The following is a 16,063-nucleotide window of genomic DNA, read 5'->3' as shown; positions in this document are numbered from 1 at the left end:
GACTTTGTTTAGCAGACGGTGAAAGACTCATGCATTCTAAAAATAGCAAAGAAGCTGGCGGAGCACTTTTCTCGCTTGGAGAGCTTTCTCATTTCCTTCCTATTCGATTTTTAGAACCCGTTTAGTGGTCGTTTAGTGGATTTGTGGCACTTGGGTTCGGTCCATATCCCAAATAGCCAGCTCGTACTTTATAGCTGATTTAGGGCTGTTTAACGAAAAATCGTTCCGATGTCGTACTTTGTGGCTGATCAAGAGATAGACGGTACTTGGCGGAACTATGGAGCTTTTTAACAGGCACAAGGTACTTTTTGGAACTTTGCGGCTGATTAGCACTATGTGTAGGGTTCATGGTGGAACTTGAAGGCTTGTTAAGAAAGCGTACCGAACTTGGTGGAACTTTATAGGTTTTTAATGCATGACATCGGTACGAGATGGCTCTTGTCAAAGTGTCAAAGACGGACGCCGGCAATAATCTCATTGCTGCTGCACAAGTTAGATTCGTTAATTAAAGAATGAATATTGAGTGAAGTGATTGTGAATCATCAGTAAATTGTGTAAAATTTGGTGTAATTCATGAATACAAAGGATTTTAAAAATATACTTATGTGTTTAAACGAAACAAATCTTGTTGTCTATTTCATCGATGACGCTTGCTTGAAAATAAAACACAAAGAAAAATAATCCCTGGCATCGTGGCATAAGGAGGCTGCTTAGGCGCTGTTTGAAAGACCCACATAGAACTTTGATGCTGTTTATCTGCTGCAAAAGGCGAATTAGAGCAGCGATCTTTAGCATGCCAAAATGAGCTGCTTAAGCAATTCTGGCTATTTGGGATGTGGCTTGAACCTATGACGGGCATGCTGTAGAGTTGTAGAGCAAAAGATAAAATACGTTTTCGCCAAATTACTGATCAAATCCAAATTGAAGATATTCCCGCTACAGAGAATCTTCACTTTCTCTCTCAAAAGATAATCACTGAATTAAAATCGGGGAAGGACAGTCAAATATTCGCAAACTGACGTCGCAACAATGTTGCCCTTGTTTTGTCACTTGGGTTTTCACCTCTCGCCGGTCTGCAGCAACCTTGGTGCACCTGCAATCTTGAAAGTCATTTTAACAAACCTAATCAAATTCGGGCGGCTTCGGCAAACACGGTCGCGAAACTCTTTTTTCCGCTTCTTTTATCGTTTTCGGCAAATAAAGCACCCTGTTGCTGGTGGTGATAAGAACAACGGTAGCAGGCTCGGAAAACACAGCGCTGCCCCAATCTCTGCCCGTTCTACGTGGACCCCCGCTTTGCCCGAAGTTGAAGTTGAGTCTTGTGCGCTTCCTTTTTTTTCTAGTCCAGATCGATTTTAGTTGCAACCGTTTGCAGTTGGTGCCGCTCGCGTCTGTGCCTTTTCCCTTCCCACAAGCTCCGGAACATCCGGCAAAGTGTGTATGCACAAGTTGGCCACTTCCCTGTTAGTGCGTAGCTGCCGAGCCGTTCTCACCCAACGTTCGCCACCGTTGCAAGTAGCTGCCAAGAGTGGTGAGTGGTGGTGGGGCAGGGAGAAGAAGCGGGGAGGGGTGGAGTATACCGGGCGAAACGGGACTTGGTGTACACGTAAGAACACAAAACTGGGTCTGTAGGTCTCGCCGTCGTTGTGGGGGGTAGGCTTGTAGACCCCGTTGACGTGTGGCTATGTGCGTGCGTCTGTTACGTTAGTTTGCCAGCCGGTCGGCAGCCTTTTTGTGTTGCTATGTGTCGCCCTGTTCGCTTGCTGGGATGGCATTACGAAAGCGAAGAAACAAATTGTTTTATTGTTTGTGCGTTACCTTTTTAGGTTTATTTTCCAGCGCGTTACGCCGCACGCAGTTCGGTCGCCTTGCTATGCCCGAAGCAGCAGCAGCAGCCGCCGAGGCCCGGCAGTTCGTCTACCCTGCGGCACGGCGCGATGAGTCCGTGGTGGAGGAGTTCCACGGCGTGAAGATTGCCGACCCGTACCGCTGGCTGGAGGATCCGGACGCGGAGGAAACGCAGGCGTACGTGGAAAAGCAGAATGAAATCTCGAAACCCTTCCTGGACACGTGCCCGGAGTGGAAGAAGCTGAACGAGAAGCTGCGAAAGCGCTGGAACTATCCGAAGTACTCCTGCCCGTTCAAGCACGGTAACAAGTACTTCTTCTTCATGAACACCGGTCTGCAGAACCAGGAGTGAGTGGGGGTGCAGTCCCTTTTTGACGAAGCAACAAAAAAAGTCAATGATGTAATCAAACTGTTTCAACTCCCTTTCTCTCCTTTGCTAGTGTCCTGTACGTGCAAGATAAGCTGGACGGTGAGCCGAAGGTGTTTCTCGATCCGAACACACTCTCGACCGACGGTACGATCGCACTGGTCGGGTCGCGCTTTTCCGACGACGGCAAGCTGTACGCGTACGGGCTGAGCCAGAGCGGATCCGACTGGACGAAGCTGAAGATTCGCAACGTCGAGACGGGCGAGGACTTCCCGGAAACGATCGAACACACCAAGTTCGTGACCGCCTCGTGGACGAAGGACAATAAGGGCTTCTTCTACGCGCGCTACCCGGTGGTGGCGGGCAAGGCGGACGGTTCGGAAACGGCCGCCAACGAGAACCAGAAGCTGTACTACCATCGGGTGGGCGAGTCGCAGGACAAGGATGTGCTGATTGCCGAGTTCCCGGAGGAACCATCGTGGCGATTGTGAGTATAGAACGCAACGGACAAGCAAACAAGGAAGTAATGCGCATTTTTCCTCCCTCTCCTCTGTAGGATGCCGGAAGTGTCCGATTGTGGCAAATATCTGATGCTGTTCATCATGAAGGGCTGCAAGGATATGCTGCTGTACTTTAGCAATCTGGAGAAGGCCGGCACGCTCGAGTCGAAGCTTGATTTCGTGAAGGTGGTCACCGAGTTCGACAGTGACTATGACGTAAGTGTGGCAGCCTCTCGTACCCTATTGCCAGCGTCTCATTCCCCTTTGCTTTTGCTTCCCTTTACAGTACGTCACCAACGAGGGTAACATCTTTTCGTTCCGCACGAACAAGGGCGCCCCGAACTACCGGATCGTGAACATCGATTTCGAGCAGCCCGAGATGGAGCACTGGAAAACGCTCGTGCCGGAGCATCCGAAGAACGTGCTCGACTGGACGACGTGCGTGAACAAGGATCGGATCGTGCTCGGGTACATCGACGATGTGAAATCGTTGCTGGTGGTGCACAGCCTGGCCGACGGGAGCTTCGTGTCGAAGTTCCCGCTGGAAATAGGGACGGTGGCCGGGTTCAGTGGCAAGAAGAAGTATTCGGAGATTTTCTACCACTTCGTGTCGTTCCTGACGCCCGGCATCATCTACCATTACGATTTCGAGGGCAAAACGGAGGCCGACGGCGGTGCAATGGAACCGACCGTGTTTCGGGAGGTGAAGATCGAAGACTTTGACAACAGCCGGTACGCGGTGGAGCAGATCTTCTACCACAGCAAGGACGGCGAGAAGGTGCCGATGTTTATCGTGCAGCGCAAGCAGGAGAAGAAGGAGCACAAACCGTGCCTGCTGTACGGGTACGGTGGGTTTAACATTTGCGTGCAGCCGTCCTTTAGCATCACCGGGCTGGTGTTCATCGATTCGTTCGATGGCATACTGGCGTACCCGAACATTCGGGGTGGTGGGTAGGTATTATCCTCGAAGGAGTCCCCCCCCCCTTCACAAAAATGCTCCTAAATCTTACCGTTTCCTGCGTTCTCTCTTCTCAAGCGAATATGGCGAACGGTGGCACAATGCCGGTCGATTGCTGAAGAAGCAGAACGTGTTCGACGACTTCCAGCACGCTGCCCAGTATTTGGTGGAGCACGGCTACACCACGCACGACAAGATCGCGATCCAGGGCGGTTCGAACGGAGGGCTGCTCGTCGGTGCCTGCATTAACCAGCGTCCCGATCTGTTCGGTGCCGCCATTGCGCAAGTTGGGTAAGTAAGCAAAAAGGCATTACCAACCAACTGCTTTCTTATTCTAATTCCTCTTTTCGTTCACCACCCCACCCCAATGCCAGCGTGATGGATATGCTTCGCTTCCACAAGTTCACGATCGGCCGCGCCTGGGTGTCCGACTACGGCGATATGAACGAGAAGGAGCATTTCGAAAATCTGCTGCGCTACTCGCCGCTCCACAACGTGCGCACACCTACCTCGGAGAAGGACCAGTATCCGGCCACGCTCGTGCTGACCGCGGACCATGACGATCGGGTCAGCCCGCTGCACTCGCTCAAGTTCGTGGCGGCGCTGCACGATGCCATCAAGGATAGTGAACACCAAAAGAATCCGCTGCTGCTGCGCGTCTACAGCAAGGCCGGCCACGGTATGGGCAAACCGACGGCCAAGAAGATCGAGGAAGCGACCGACATCCTCACGTTCATGTACAAGACGCTCGGGCTGAAGCTTTCGTTTTAATGTTGCCTTGGCACCACCATCTTTCTCGGGAGGGAGCTGGGGAGTGCGAAGTTGGAAAAGAAACACACAGTATCTCTTTCTGATCGGTAATTGCATGCTGAGCATTTGAGTTTTCGTGAGGCGTGAAATGAGAAGCGAAATTTCGGATTATATTATTATTTGTGTAAGGCCGCACTTATTATTATTATTATTATGTTTTTTTTTTTTGAATTAAAACAAGCCTCGCGGGCGCTCCTTTGGTGCACGCTTGCTGATGTTGTTGCGTGCGTGTGCGCTTATTCGAGAATTTGGTAACCATTGTACGCGATCGAGTTTAGGTGCAGCAAAATGGAAAACAAAAATAAACGTACTGTTCAAAAAGTAAAGAAGCTTGGTTTGCTGTTATTACCTGAAAGTTGATTTCATTAAAAGTATTGTTTTCCTCTTTCTTATCATGCCAGTTTATTGTTGTCCACTTTCTCAATTCTCATTCCCACTTAATGCGCGCGCTTTTGATTTTCTAAACAATAAATAAATAATGGAACAAATCGGTTGACGAGCAATCGAGCAATGTGTATCTACAGCTGGTTAAGCGCAAAACGAACCATGCATCCTTGTTCTACCGCTTAACAGCACTACTAAAGATGAGTCTGTAATGAAAGGAGAAAAAAAAACAGGAAAAGGAAAGTCGGGTTATAAAATAATGAAATTCTAATTGGAAATGGTTCGGCGCGAGAACACGAGAGAACATGACTGTTGTACAGATGATGTTAGTATTACATACACAAAATGAAGAACAAATAAAGGGAGTTAGAGTGCAACACACAAAGTATGAAATTAGTGTATCTAAATGACCCAACTATTCTACATATGCTTTCTTTGCTTTAATTTCGTTTGTATTTGTTTTCTCTTTATTATATGCATTTCGTACCTCATCTGTCTTGCCCCGTCCCGCGCACACGAACGCGGTGTGTGTTGTCCCTCCCCCCCCCCCGCGGATTGTTGCAGTTCAGTTCAGTTAGTTGTTTAGAGTGTTTGTGTGTGTTTGTGGAATTCGTACTGCCCTCTCTATTCCCCTTTTTTGGTTGATTTGATCCAGCCACTATCATTCGTCACTACTATCTCTCCCGATTGGCATATTGGTACAACACTATTCACAATTCAGATTTGTTACATTTTTGTTTGTGTTTTTCACCTACGACCGCGTGTGACCTCTCTATACATACGCGTGTGACCCAAAACATTTTTAACGGGTTTCTTACAGTAACGTCGCTTTTAACGTCTTTGCATGGTTGAAGGAAGTCTGACAAAATCGTATTATGGTATGTTGGTTGGGGGGTGTTGGGTTGTCTAGTAATGAAATGTTTCATTTTTTTGCGTTTCGTTGAGATGTGATTGAGCGAATACGTATGCATGTGTCCGGTGAATAGTGAGTTTACACCAAGAGAGAAGGAGGTTTGCTGCTGTTTTACGTTCTCGGAGGGTTATTATAGAGAGTATTGGCATTGCACACATTGCGATAACGATTACATCACACTATTCCACCCAAAACACCAAAGAAAAAAAAAAACAAAACATAAACGGCACACAGTAAGGGCTCAATCTTTTTTTTGCCTAAATTTATCCCCATTAAATCGTGCCGTATCACTTTGCCTATCTAACGATTGTTTCGGGCTTGTTCTACCGCGCACAGTAACTGACAAGGATCGTTTCCACTAACACGTTGATTATTGCATTCCGATTTATTGCCTCAGGGATATATTGTGTGTGTGTGTCTGCTTTTTGCGCTCTTGTTTTCACTCATTTCTTTATGCCTCTTTCCTATACCATCGATACGATTCATTTTGCTGTTATCGTCCCATCGTGGGAAGAAGGGGGAGTGTTTTATGCTATATATACGATTATTGTTTCCTCATGTTAAACGATAAACCTTGTAGACGCGTAGTACAACGCGGTCGAACTAACGATCGACGAGTCCCGTCGTCGTTCCGCTTTGTTGTGGCTCTAATTCGATTCGATTTGTTTTGCCATCGGGTTTGTCCTATTATTCTTCTTCTCTTTACTATCTATCTATAGCCTCCCTTCCACAACACATTTATATGCTCGATTTATAGTGTTGTGTACGGTGTTTTTTTTTTCTTGTTCTATTTGCTGTCTATATTTATACGCGTCTATCCGTACCACCACTACCGAGTGGAGATTTGGAATATATGAATTTATAATGCTTCCCTCCTTCTTGCTTGCCTTCAATCCGATGAACATGAACTTTAACGCACTTCTTCATCCCTTCGTATATGTAAGTTGTGATATTGTGTTTTGATTATACAGATGTTTCATTTACCGCTGTGCAAAATTGCTTTAAAATAAACCCCCCCCCACAAAAACCTTCAACTAGGGCGTCTCTTTGTACCCCCAGAAATTGCAAAAAAAGATTGCCTGCTGTTTTGTAATGCAAAGAGAAAGTACGTGAAATTATACACTGCTCCTGAAATCATCTTCTTTCCACGTGTTTGTTTGCATTTCTGTATGCGTGAATGTGTCACGTTTTACCCTTTCCTATACACCCTTTTCGCTTCCATTATTGTGTGTGGTTCTGTAACACGATTGAATAACATTTATATATTTATCATAAATAGTAATAATATTACTCCGAATAGTAAACTAGCGGCTGAATGAGACTCTTCCCTCCCTCCAATGATGGGCGACGAGACAAGACCCTTTGCCTGGTATGAGATTGAATGGTAGCTAACTTTACAATTAGGATGATATTTATGTATATCTATGTATATATACGTATGTACACCACTCGTATAAGCGGGGTGTTAATGATTTTAGTGGTGGTGGCATGGGGGGGTGTGTGTATAGTAGATCCCGGGGGAGACTAATACGGTAATTGCGTATGGTTTAACTCTTGCTTTAACATCGTGTCTACAACTGCTTATTGTACATCTTCGCGCTTAAATATATTAACGTATTTATTGTGTTTTTTTTTGTTGTTGCGTCATTCCGCTTCCTTACGGTTCGCTTCTTATAGATTAATTCCTTTTTCTTCATCAACAATACTGGAAGAATTTTGCATACATTTGGTTTAAGTTTGATACAAATAATTATTTCATTTGCTATTGATTCTGTTTGGGCAAATTATGCATGCGATTTAATGAGATTCGAAACAAAAAAGCCTTGATAAAGGAGAGCTGGCTTAAATAATGTGATTGTTTCTTTTCTTATTGGTAAAATCACAAATCATGAAATAGAAATCTTCTTACTCACAAATTAAAATCACTAATATAGGAAATCTTATCAAAATCATTAACACTCTGGGCGCTTGCATTTTGCATTAGCTTTCTGCGGAGAAAACAGTACAAGATAAGAGAGCGATGAGAGCGTTTCATTGGCTGACGATCGTTCACTCTCTTTCCGATCCTAACGTACGATGCCGCTTCTGCAATATGTGCTCTCTCTTTCTTCCCGCTGCAATACGCTCTGCTGAGAGTTACTGAGAGACCAATCACAGAGAAGGAGTGTGAACAAAGCTGTGATTCCAAAGCGAGCCACACAGCGCCCAGAGTGTTAAAGAGAAATCTTATTAGAATTTTGTTTACCACTGTTCAATGCTATAGGCCTCTAATTGTACCGGGTGACAACTCCAAAGTTTCGAACTGAACGTTGTCCTTCACCAGCTTTCATTCTCTTTGCTTGCTTTTCTTTTTCCAGAGCAGTCAACTCTTCCTACCGTCAACTTACTGAAGCTTTCATCGAACCCCCTTTTTTAAGCTTATTTTCGTTGGATTGATTAAGGCTTGGAGAACGTGAAAGAAGAAGGATTAGGTAATGGTCGAACGATATAACTTTCCATACTTTTTTATATGTATTAACAATCGATAGTTGCTTGCTGCAGAAGGATGTTTGCATTTATACGTCCAATAATTTTCTTTTCTATCCCGTTTTCGATGAATGATTATTGCCTCAAACAAACGAAAAACTTGGAAGCACTAGAAGGGTAAAGATTTAATGACAAGGTTTATAAGGGTATAGTTGATAGAGGATATTTGAAAAGGGTAAGATAATAAAATAACAAATAAAAAACAAAAAAACTTTACAAGAAACAGGAATCCGGATGATCATTCTTTAATATTGCTCTTTCCGTTTTCCGTGGATGTTTTTTTTTCTTCTACCGGTAGTATGGAATGGTAGGCGAATCGTGTTACGAACTTCTAACGTGATAGTAACGCTTATTTAGCTAATGTATGTGTCTTTGTTTTAAAGAGTTTTGATTTCTCCTCCTTCGCCGTTCCGCGTTCATTGTCTTTGTGGCACGCCGTTCTCGCTTTTCTCCCTAATGTGCAATACGCACACACAAACACACACACGTCGTCAGCCTTCTGTATGGTTTCAACCTGATTGATGATGATACGGTTTGTTACATATGTACATAGTCCTCTTTTTCCCGCTTCCATTCGTATCGGTCTGCGCAATAATATTATTTGCGTAAAGTGCGCGGCGTAATGCGCATAATTCCACACTGGTCTTACTAGCAACAATGTCGACGATTGTCGACACCACACAGAACCCTCTACACTCTATTAACCTCGCCCGTCCGGCTTATTAGTTGTAATCGTAATCTACTTGATATCGTAAATTTTCCTACGAAGCATACATTGTGGCGAAAGATGATGCGTTTTGGTTAGTAGCGTGTGTCCCATTTTCCGGCAAAAGCGCAGATGAGAGGTGGCGATGTGAAGGCGTCCCCGCAAACCGATTGAGCAAGAGTGTGAAGAGATACGGGGCGGTAGATTGCATATGCACATATACACAAACACACACGCACACACGCGAATGGAGATGATAGCGCGAAGAAAAAAGAGAAGATAAAAAAGAGATGAATCATTTACAAATGCATTATTGTTAATAGGGGTGGTGGAGTTTGTTGCAATTGCGCAGTAGGTGCAGATTATCAGCAGTGCGAAAGGAGTAGTAGAGTGGAGTTTAGAGATGTAGGTTGCACTATACTGTTAGTATGGTATATGATTTGCTAAATATAAAACAATCCAAAAACCCCACGCCATGCGATGGAAGGCAGCGTTTACAAATCAGTTGTTACGTTATCAGTTATTAAGTTAAAATCATAAATAATTAAGAAACAAAAACTTACATCGTGAGAGACATTGCAAAACTCTTTCTGTCCCATTGCAGGGGTATTTGTTCTGTTTTTAACCCGACACAAAAGTCTTTGGTCTTTACTTTCCATTATTTGTCTCATTTATTTTAAATAATAGTAATAATAATAATAATAATAATAATAATAATAATGCATAATATGTCTGTGTAGTTAACAAAGGAAGAAAAACAATACAAATTGTGAAGTGTACGTGTGCTTGCTTGCCCTAACTTTTTAAACGTATCTTCAAAGGGTAAAGAAGGGTAATAAATATAAATTATCATCAAAAGAGAAGGAAAGGAAGTCAGAAAAAAATAAACAATCCTTCTTCCTAGGCAAATTCTAATGCGTAATATTTGATAAACCCCATCTGTTCCTACCTATGTCCGTCTTGGTCCTTTCCCCCAATACTTATTGCAAATGACAAAACAGTTCGATGTCGTCACGAGATTAATGGTGTTTATACGATGATCGTATAGCCATACACACAAACAGCACACACACACGACGACACAGTGCGCGACTCTACCTACTTACACTAAACTCAATACTAGCTAGTTTAGAATGCTGTGTGGAAAATAATATAGCTTTTCCCATCTATGATTATGCTGACCCATACGTATCTTGGTGTGAGTGGTTTTTGTTTGCTTGCTTCTGGCAAAAAGTAATCATCCTTTGGCCCGGTTTAGAGCACACTACCCCGAGTAGAGCGTACCTACTGCACAGGAAATCTGAACTTCCGATCATTTCGGTATCGAAAAAAAGGCATCCACGTGCGCAAGAAACATGTTTCATTTTAAATCGTTAATGAAAAATACAACATTTTGTTCGCTAGTTGCATTATCATCTAAAGTGTGTTCGATATGCAAAAAAAAAGAAGTGGAGCACGTGGCCTAATGATTGTTGTGATGCATCAATGTCTGTGCTTTGCGGAGTGGCAACAAAATTTCTTTTCCTTTGAACCATGATTCAACATGCATTTGCTTCTCATGTACAAAACCTACATCTTCTTGCGTATCTACAATTCAGTTGCGCACTATTTACCAAACACAGCTGGAAGTTAAGTATAATTTCGCGCAAAAATACAGTCCTAACATGCTGCTCCTTATTCTTCGCCGCAATAATTATTGCTGTATCTTCTCGGCCTTGCCTATATCCTGCACACTGCATTACTTGTGGCGTTCTGTTCGGGTTTGGCGATGATTATATAAATAATAAATACATAAACTAAATCACATTGTCAATAACTATCTACACAGCAAACTGTACATCGGCCAACAACGCGACGGAACGAGACGAGAGGATGATAATCTCCTTAGCGCACCGTACCCGGAATATCAGATTAGCTTTTCTCTGTTCTATTGATCTATTTCATTCACTGCACTTGTTCGCATCACACAAAAAAGAAGCTCATCTTTACACACACACATACGCAAACACAGTGTGGAGCCAATCGTTTCAATCGATCGTGAATCCGTACAAAAACTATCAAACAATTTGTCTAAAGCAAAGTGAAACGCGAACATCAATTGGCAGAAATGGGAGGACGGCGGCGACCGAAGTTCGCAACCCCTACCTCCCCTTCACTCCTCGCGGGCTTGGCGCAGAGCGTTGCGATCGGTTTCGGTGAGCGAACCGTTGCTGCTACTGTCGCCGCTACCATGGCCCGAGGTGGAAGATAGGCTCGCACCGTTCGTGTCTGCCTCGGGCGCACCTTCATCGCTATGGCGCTGCAGCAGCTCGGTCGTACGGTGGTGCAGGTTGTGGTGATCCGAAGCTGTCGACGATCGGAGAGAAGCGGAAGAGGCAGCACCGAGGTGGGCGGACGAAAGCTGGTCACGCGAAAAGGCCGTATCATCTTCCGCCCTTCCGGCCCCGGCAGAATTGAGCGAAGTAGTGCTTTCGCTTATCTTGGTCGATGTAACACGACGTATCATGACGAGCGGACTGGAGCGGCCACTGCCACCGATCCCTAGCACGGTACCGCTACCGGTACCACCAACACCGCTGCTTATTAGACCACCACCAACCACACTACCACCGACGCTGCCGCCATTGCCGCCACCGCCAAGAAGATGCACCGATTGGTCTATGCTCGAACAGCTGCTGTTCTTCACATAGATCACTTGCTTGTGAAGCTGATGCTGCTGCTGCAGTTGCTGGTGGTGGTGTTGCTGCTGTTGCTTCCGCAGGTTATGATGCCCCGAAGCGGACGACACCGATGAGGTGGAGGAGGAGTGGTACTGGTACTGGTGTTGGTGAAGATGGTGATGATGAAGCTGGTGGAACTTGTTCGAAAAGCTTACCATTTCCGATGTGAGCGAGTTCAGCGCCTTCTCGACCGTGGGCTTGTGGCGATCCCGATCCGACATGGGAGAGGAATGGCCTGAGAATGCTGCAAATGGGGGAGAACAAACAAACGCGGTGTTAATTTTTCATCGGCACGGTTATCTTTCACACCCAGCCTCCACTCACTTCCAATATCACCGCTCGAGCTCGAATCTGTAAAGCTGGGCGTTCCTTCAGTCCACGTTGGGGTCGATCCTTCGACCGATGCTAGGGCCCCCCGCGAGCCGTAATTGCTATTGGATGATGATTCGACTGCTAAATGACTTTCTAATCTTATTTCTGATATACTGTTGTGTGTTGGCGCGTACGGGTCAAATCGTACGGGGCGCGCGTTTGTGGTATCATTTTTGGGGCGGATACAAAAGGGCAAGTGCATGTGTGTGCATCGGATGTATCGTGAGGTGCAAAGAGAATCATCAAAATGTACGATGATCATATGTCAGCATTACCGATGCACCGACCGACATACGAGCATAAGCGGCAGCATTCCCGAAACGGTGAAGATGGATGAGGGGGTGGGCAGGCATACACAGATAGGCCACAAAGACAGACAGACAGGCACAGGAGAGCGGCAAATGCGGTATATAAGAGAAGAGAAAAGAAAGAAAAGAAGAAAAATAAATAAGTAAATGGTCGGTATGTTTCAAGCATTTGCTAAAATCAAAATTAAACCACACTATCAGATACGGAGCGGTAAATTCATGAGGACACAAAGTTCGGAGAAGATGAAAGCATGACGGGAGGATAAATCACCACATACATGGTGCTTGCTGCAATACAACAACATTGAAGAAAAAGAAAGACAGCAAATGAAGTGACAAACAATACAAAAACGGCATGACAAGAGAAAGTGTAACACGGTTAGTTTCGTACGAGAATTAGTAACATTAAACAGAAATACAAATATGAAAAATAAATTAAACAATAATAAATAACAACACAAAAGATAACATGCCTAGAACAATGCAATAACCCCATGCACAGAGCAGAAGATGTGAAGAAATACTTTCCCTATTTTTGTTAAAAATAAATAAAAAGGTTAAGAAATTCCATGCCATGCAATGCGATCTTTCGTAGTAATTTCATTTCGATTTGAAATGCCGCAAAAATGGGGAGAACGAAAAAAAAAATACACATTTCAATGCATTCAAGTTACATTGCACATCCACAGCATACTCGGACACTCGATCGTTACAGAGTGCATTGCACACACAAACAAGAGAGAGGACACACACAAAATGGGACACTTTGGGAGGAACTCCCGCTCTCAACGGGTTCGCCAGCCACACAGAACACACAGAGGAGGAACAAAAAAAAAATGCTGTGGTGATGGGAAAGAGGGCGGTGGAAACGATTGCCATAGAAGGGTAGAGTTCCCAACACACAAAGCTAAACGCATCCCCCCCTCCCACCTGCCACTGCACACTGGTGGCATTTCCCGCAATCGAGAGGGGATTACCGCGGATTGTGCGCGGTGAAACCTTACCTTATTGAGTCTTCTTTGTAGTTATCACTGCGACAGGATGCGCTCCGCCGATCGACGGAGCCGCCACCACCGCCGCTGCCGCCTCCGATACCGTCGCCGCCGCCACCGCCGCCGCCTCCGAAGCCGCTGGCGCCGGCACTTCCGATTCCGCTGCTGCTGCCCGTTTTGTCATCCGACGAGTGTCGATGGCTACTGCTACCGTGCTCGGAGATGTCGTCAAAAGCGGGAGGAGGAGTGGAAGAACAGGAAGGAGATGTGCCTAGCCAGATACGAGATACGAAGCGTCTAAGTTGGGGTTTTGTTTGTTTCTTTTTTGTTTGTATACGAGTTAAAGTAGAGTTTAACGAAAAAGCTTAACTGGATCGTATTTACACTGTGTGGTGGACTGTTTTTACATATCCAAACGAACCGAACAGAATGGGGAAATAAAGAAATTAACCAACAGAAAGGGGTCCATGTATGTTAGCGTGGCTTTATATCTCAAAGCGGATAGTGAACTGATACATTGTTTTTTTTTTGTTATTATGTACATAACATACTCAGAGACAAAACCAAACCAATTGTAAAGAAGATTGCTAGCGCCTCCATCAAACTTATGTACAGCTGAAACTGTCTCATGACATTAGGTGTAAAATACATAGAGCAGAACAAAACATTCGGACTTACTTAACTGAAACAAAAAATGACCTAACAGAAGCCAACTCATATAAAACAAGTTAACGATAATACACTGAGATAAAGGAAGGCTTACTAAACCACCAGTTACAAACTAAAAAGGACCACATAGAGAGAAAGAGAGCAAAAAAGGGAAAATAAAATGGAGGTTACGGAACGGAATCTTAAAGATCTACTGCTAATCGAAGACATACGAGCTACACACATCACGGCAACGAACGATACGACCGCGTGTCATACGCGTCATAAACGACAACCTGATTGAATCGATACCAGCGAACGAAAAACCAAAATCACAACCAAGCTCAGAAGCAAAGAAGATTAAAAGGAAAGCTTGACCAAGCTTGGTCCAAGACAGCAGAGCGATAGATGGAGAGATAGAGAGAAAGAAAGAGAAAGAGAGCGCACGCACAAATGTTTGGGGGAAATTGGATGATCATTGTCTGAAATGACAGTTGAAACAGATGAGCAACAAACGCTACAGAGAACAGAAGAAATGGATTCCAGAGCGGGGGTGGAGGGGTCGGTAGGATCCCTACGCTCCAGCGCTTTAGACGAACTCTCCCTCCAGGCTGAACTGTTCCAGGTAGCTTTCGAGGTTGTGATTTTCGTCCAGCGGTAGCCCTATCTGCCGTATGATGGAAGCTTTTTCCTCCTGCCGCATGTACCGAACGTCATCCGGTACTAGTGCCGTTGGACCAAAGTCCACCCCACCCGTAACCATGCCGTTTGCCATCGAGCTGCGATGCATTTTCGGCTTCAGACGGGAAAGGAAGCTTTCATTGCGGCAAGGGGCCAGATGGGCCACCGGTCCCGGCAGGAATTGAGCACGTTCCGTTTTGACCGGTGCGACGACTTCACGGCGCATCGATCGTCTGGAGGGTATTCGGTTGAGCCGCTCTTCGTTCTGGCGTATCTCGGCTTCGATTTCCTGAATCTTGCGCTGGATCTCGTCCGGATCTATGCGTGACGGCGCGGGCGGCTGACGCTTGCCTTGCGTGACCGAGCGCGTTAGTTTGGCTTTTGTTGTCGTCGTTTGTGTTGTTGTATGTCGCTCAGTGGACGCTATTTCGTCTCCCTGTGCGATGGCACCATTAGGAAGAGGAGTGGACCGTACGATCATGGACGATCGTGGTTTGCGCTCCATTGTTGAATTCGGTGAGGTGTTGAACATTTCTCGCCGTGCTTTGACTACGTTTTTCAAGTTCGCCAAAACAGCCTGATCATTCTCGTGCGCGGTAAGATCATCGTCCTGCTCCAACCGTTGCGCCATGGGGATGAACATCTCGCGATCGTCACCACCAAACGTCACACAGAGACGATTATTGTTATTTTCGTCCTCAACGAGCGTCTCTTTGATGACCGGTATCGTCAACGGGAGCGTTCGGGTGGACCGCTGTACCGCCGTGGGTGGAACCTGCAGTTCCTTCGCTGTACCGTGACTAGGCACCCTGGAGTACATCGATTCCGACCGAGCCACCGTCGCCGTTCCGGCAGTTCGTTCAAAGTTTCGAATCATTTGCTGTACCGAGGACCCGCTGCCGTTGCGGCTCGACAGCCGCTCGAACGCTTTCGTCGCTTCCTTCACGTTCGATGTTGGCCCCGGTCCGGTCAATGGCTTTCGTTTGACGGCAATCACTTTGGGTATCGATACAGCGGCAGCAGTAGCAGCAGGACGACTGTCGTCGTCCTCCGACAGTATGTCACCATTTTCCGACACCCGGAAGTCGTTGCTGCTCAGCCAGCTGAGCACTTTGTTGGGGGAGGGTAGCAGCTGCAGCTCGGCCGCTTCATTCTCTAGCAGTGGATCGAGCCCGACCCCAGACCGACTATCCTTGGTTGGTGGTAATGGTGGTGGTGGTGGTGGGGGAGCGCTGGTGGCATTGGTACTTCGGCCACCCTGCCCGCCGATGCCGCCATTGCCACGTGGAGACGAGCGGTGCCTCTTACCTGCGCACGGGGATTATTGCGG

General features: G+C 45.9%; 2 protein-coding genes across 20 annotated transcripts in view; one reads left to right on the top strand and one right to left on the bottom strand.

Moving 5' to 3' along the window:
* The first annotated feature begins 1,102 nt into the window (after positions 1-1,102).
* On the top strand, positions 1,103-4,698 carry LOC121597863 (prolyl endopeptidase). The gene is made up of 7 exons (XM_041924096.1): positions 1,103-1,531; positions 1,827-2,196; positions 2,289-2,702; positions 2,772-2,931; positions 3,002-3,666; positions 3,752-3,964; positions 4,048-4,698. Exons 1-7 carry the CDS (start codon positions 1,441-1,443, stop codon positions 4,442-4,444), a joined length of 2,310 nt encoding a protein of 769 aa, XP_041780030.1. The 5' UTR covers positions 1,103-1,440; the 3' UTR covers positions 4,445-4,698.
* A 140-nt stretch (positions 4,699-4,838) lies between these two features.
* LOC121597862 (phosphatidylinositol 4-phosphate 5-kinase type-1 gamma) overlaps positions 4,839-16,063 on the bottom strand; it is a 46,281-nt gene continuing 35,056 nt past the window's right edge. For 14 of the 19 annotated variants that reach the window (XM_041924077.1, XM_041924076.1, XM_041924080.1 and 11 more), the window contains one exon: positions 13,682-16,041. In XM_041924077.1, the coding sequence (XP_041780011.1) occupies positions 14,642-16,041 (1,400 nt within the window). In that variant the 3' untranslated portion in view covers positions 13,682-14,641. The other 5 variants (XM_041924095.1, XM_041924094.1, XM_041924093.1 and 2 more) reach the window with 5 other exon arrangements.

The sequence above is a fragment of the Anopheles merus genome, chromosome 3R (genome assembly GCF_017562075.2).
Source record: "Anopheles merus strain MAF chromosome 3R, AmerM5.1, whole genome shotgun sequence".
Lineage (NCBI taxonomy): Eukaryota > Metazoa > Arthropoda > Insecta > Diptera > Culicidae > Anopheles > Anopheles merus.
The sequence above is the reverse complement of the archived record's forward strand: the minus strand, read 5'-3'. Positions and strand labels throughout refer to the sequence as shown.

Coding starts and splice junctions, on each gene's coding strand:
- LOC121597863 (XM_041924096.1), top strand. CDS start 1,441: ATGCACAAGTTGGCCACTTCCCTGTTAGTGCGTAGCTGCCGAGCCGTT. Junction 1,532..1,826: donor GCAAGTAGCTGCCAAGAGTG/GTGAGTGGTGGT, acceptor TTACCTTTTTAG/GTTTATTTTCCAGCGCGTTA. Junction 2,703..2,771: donor GAGGAACCATCGTGGCGATT/GTGAGTATAGAA, acceptor TCTCCTCTGTAG/GATGCCGGAAGTGTCCGATT.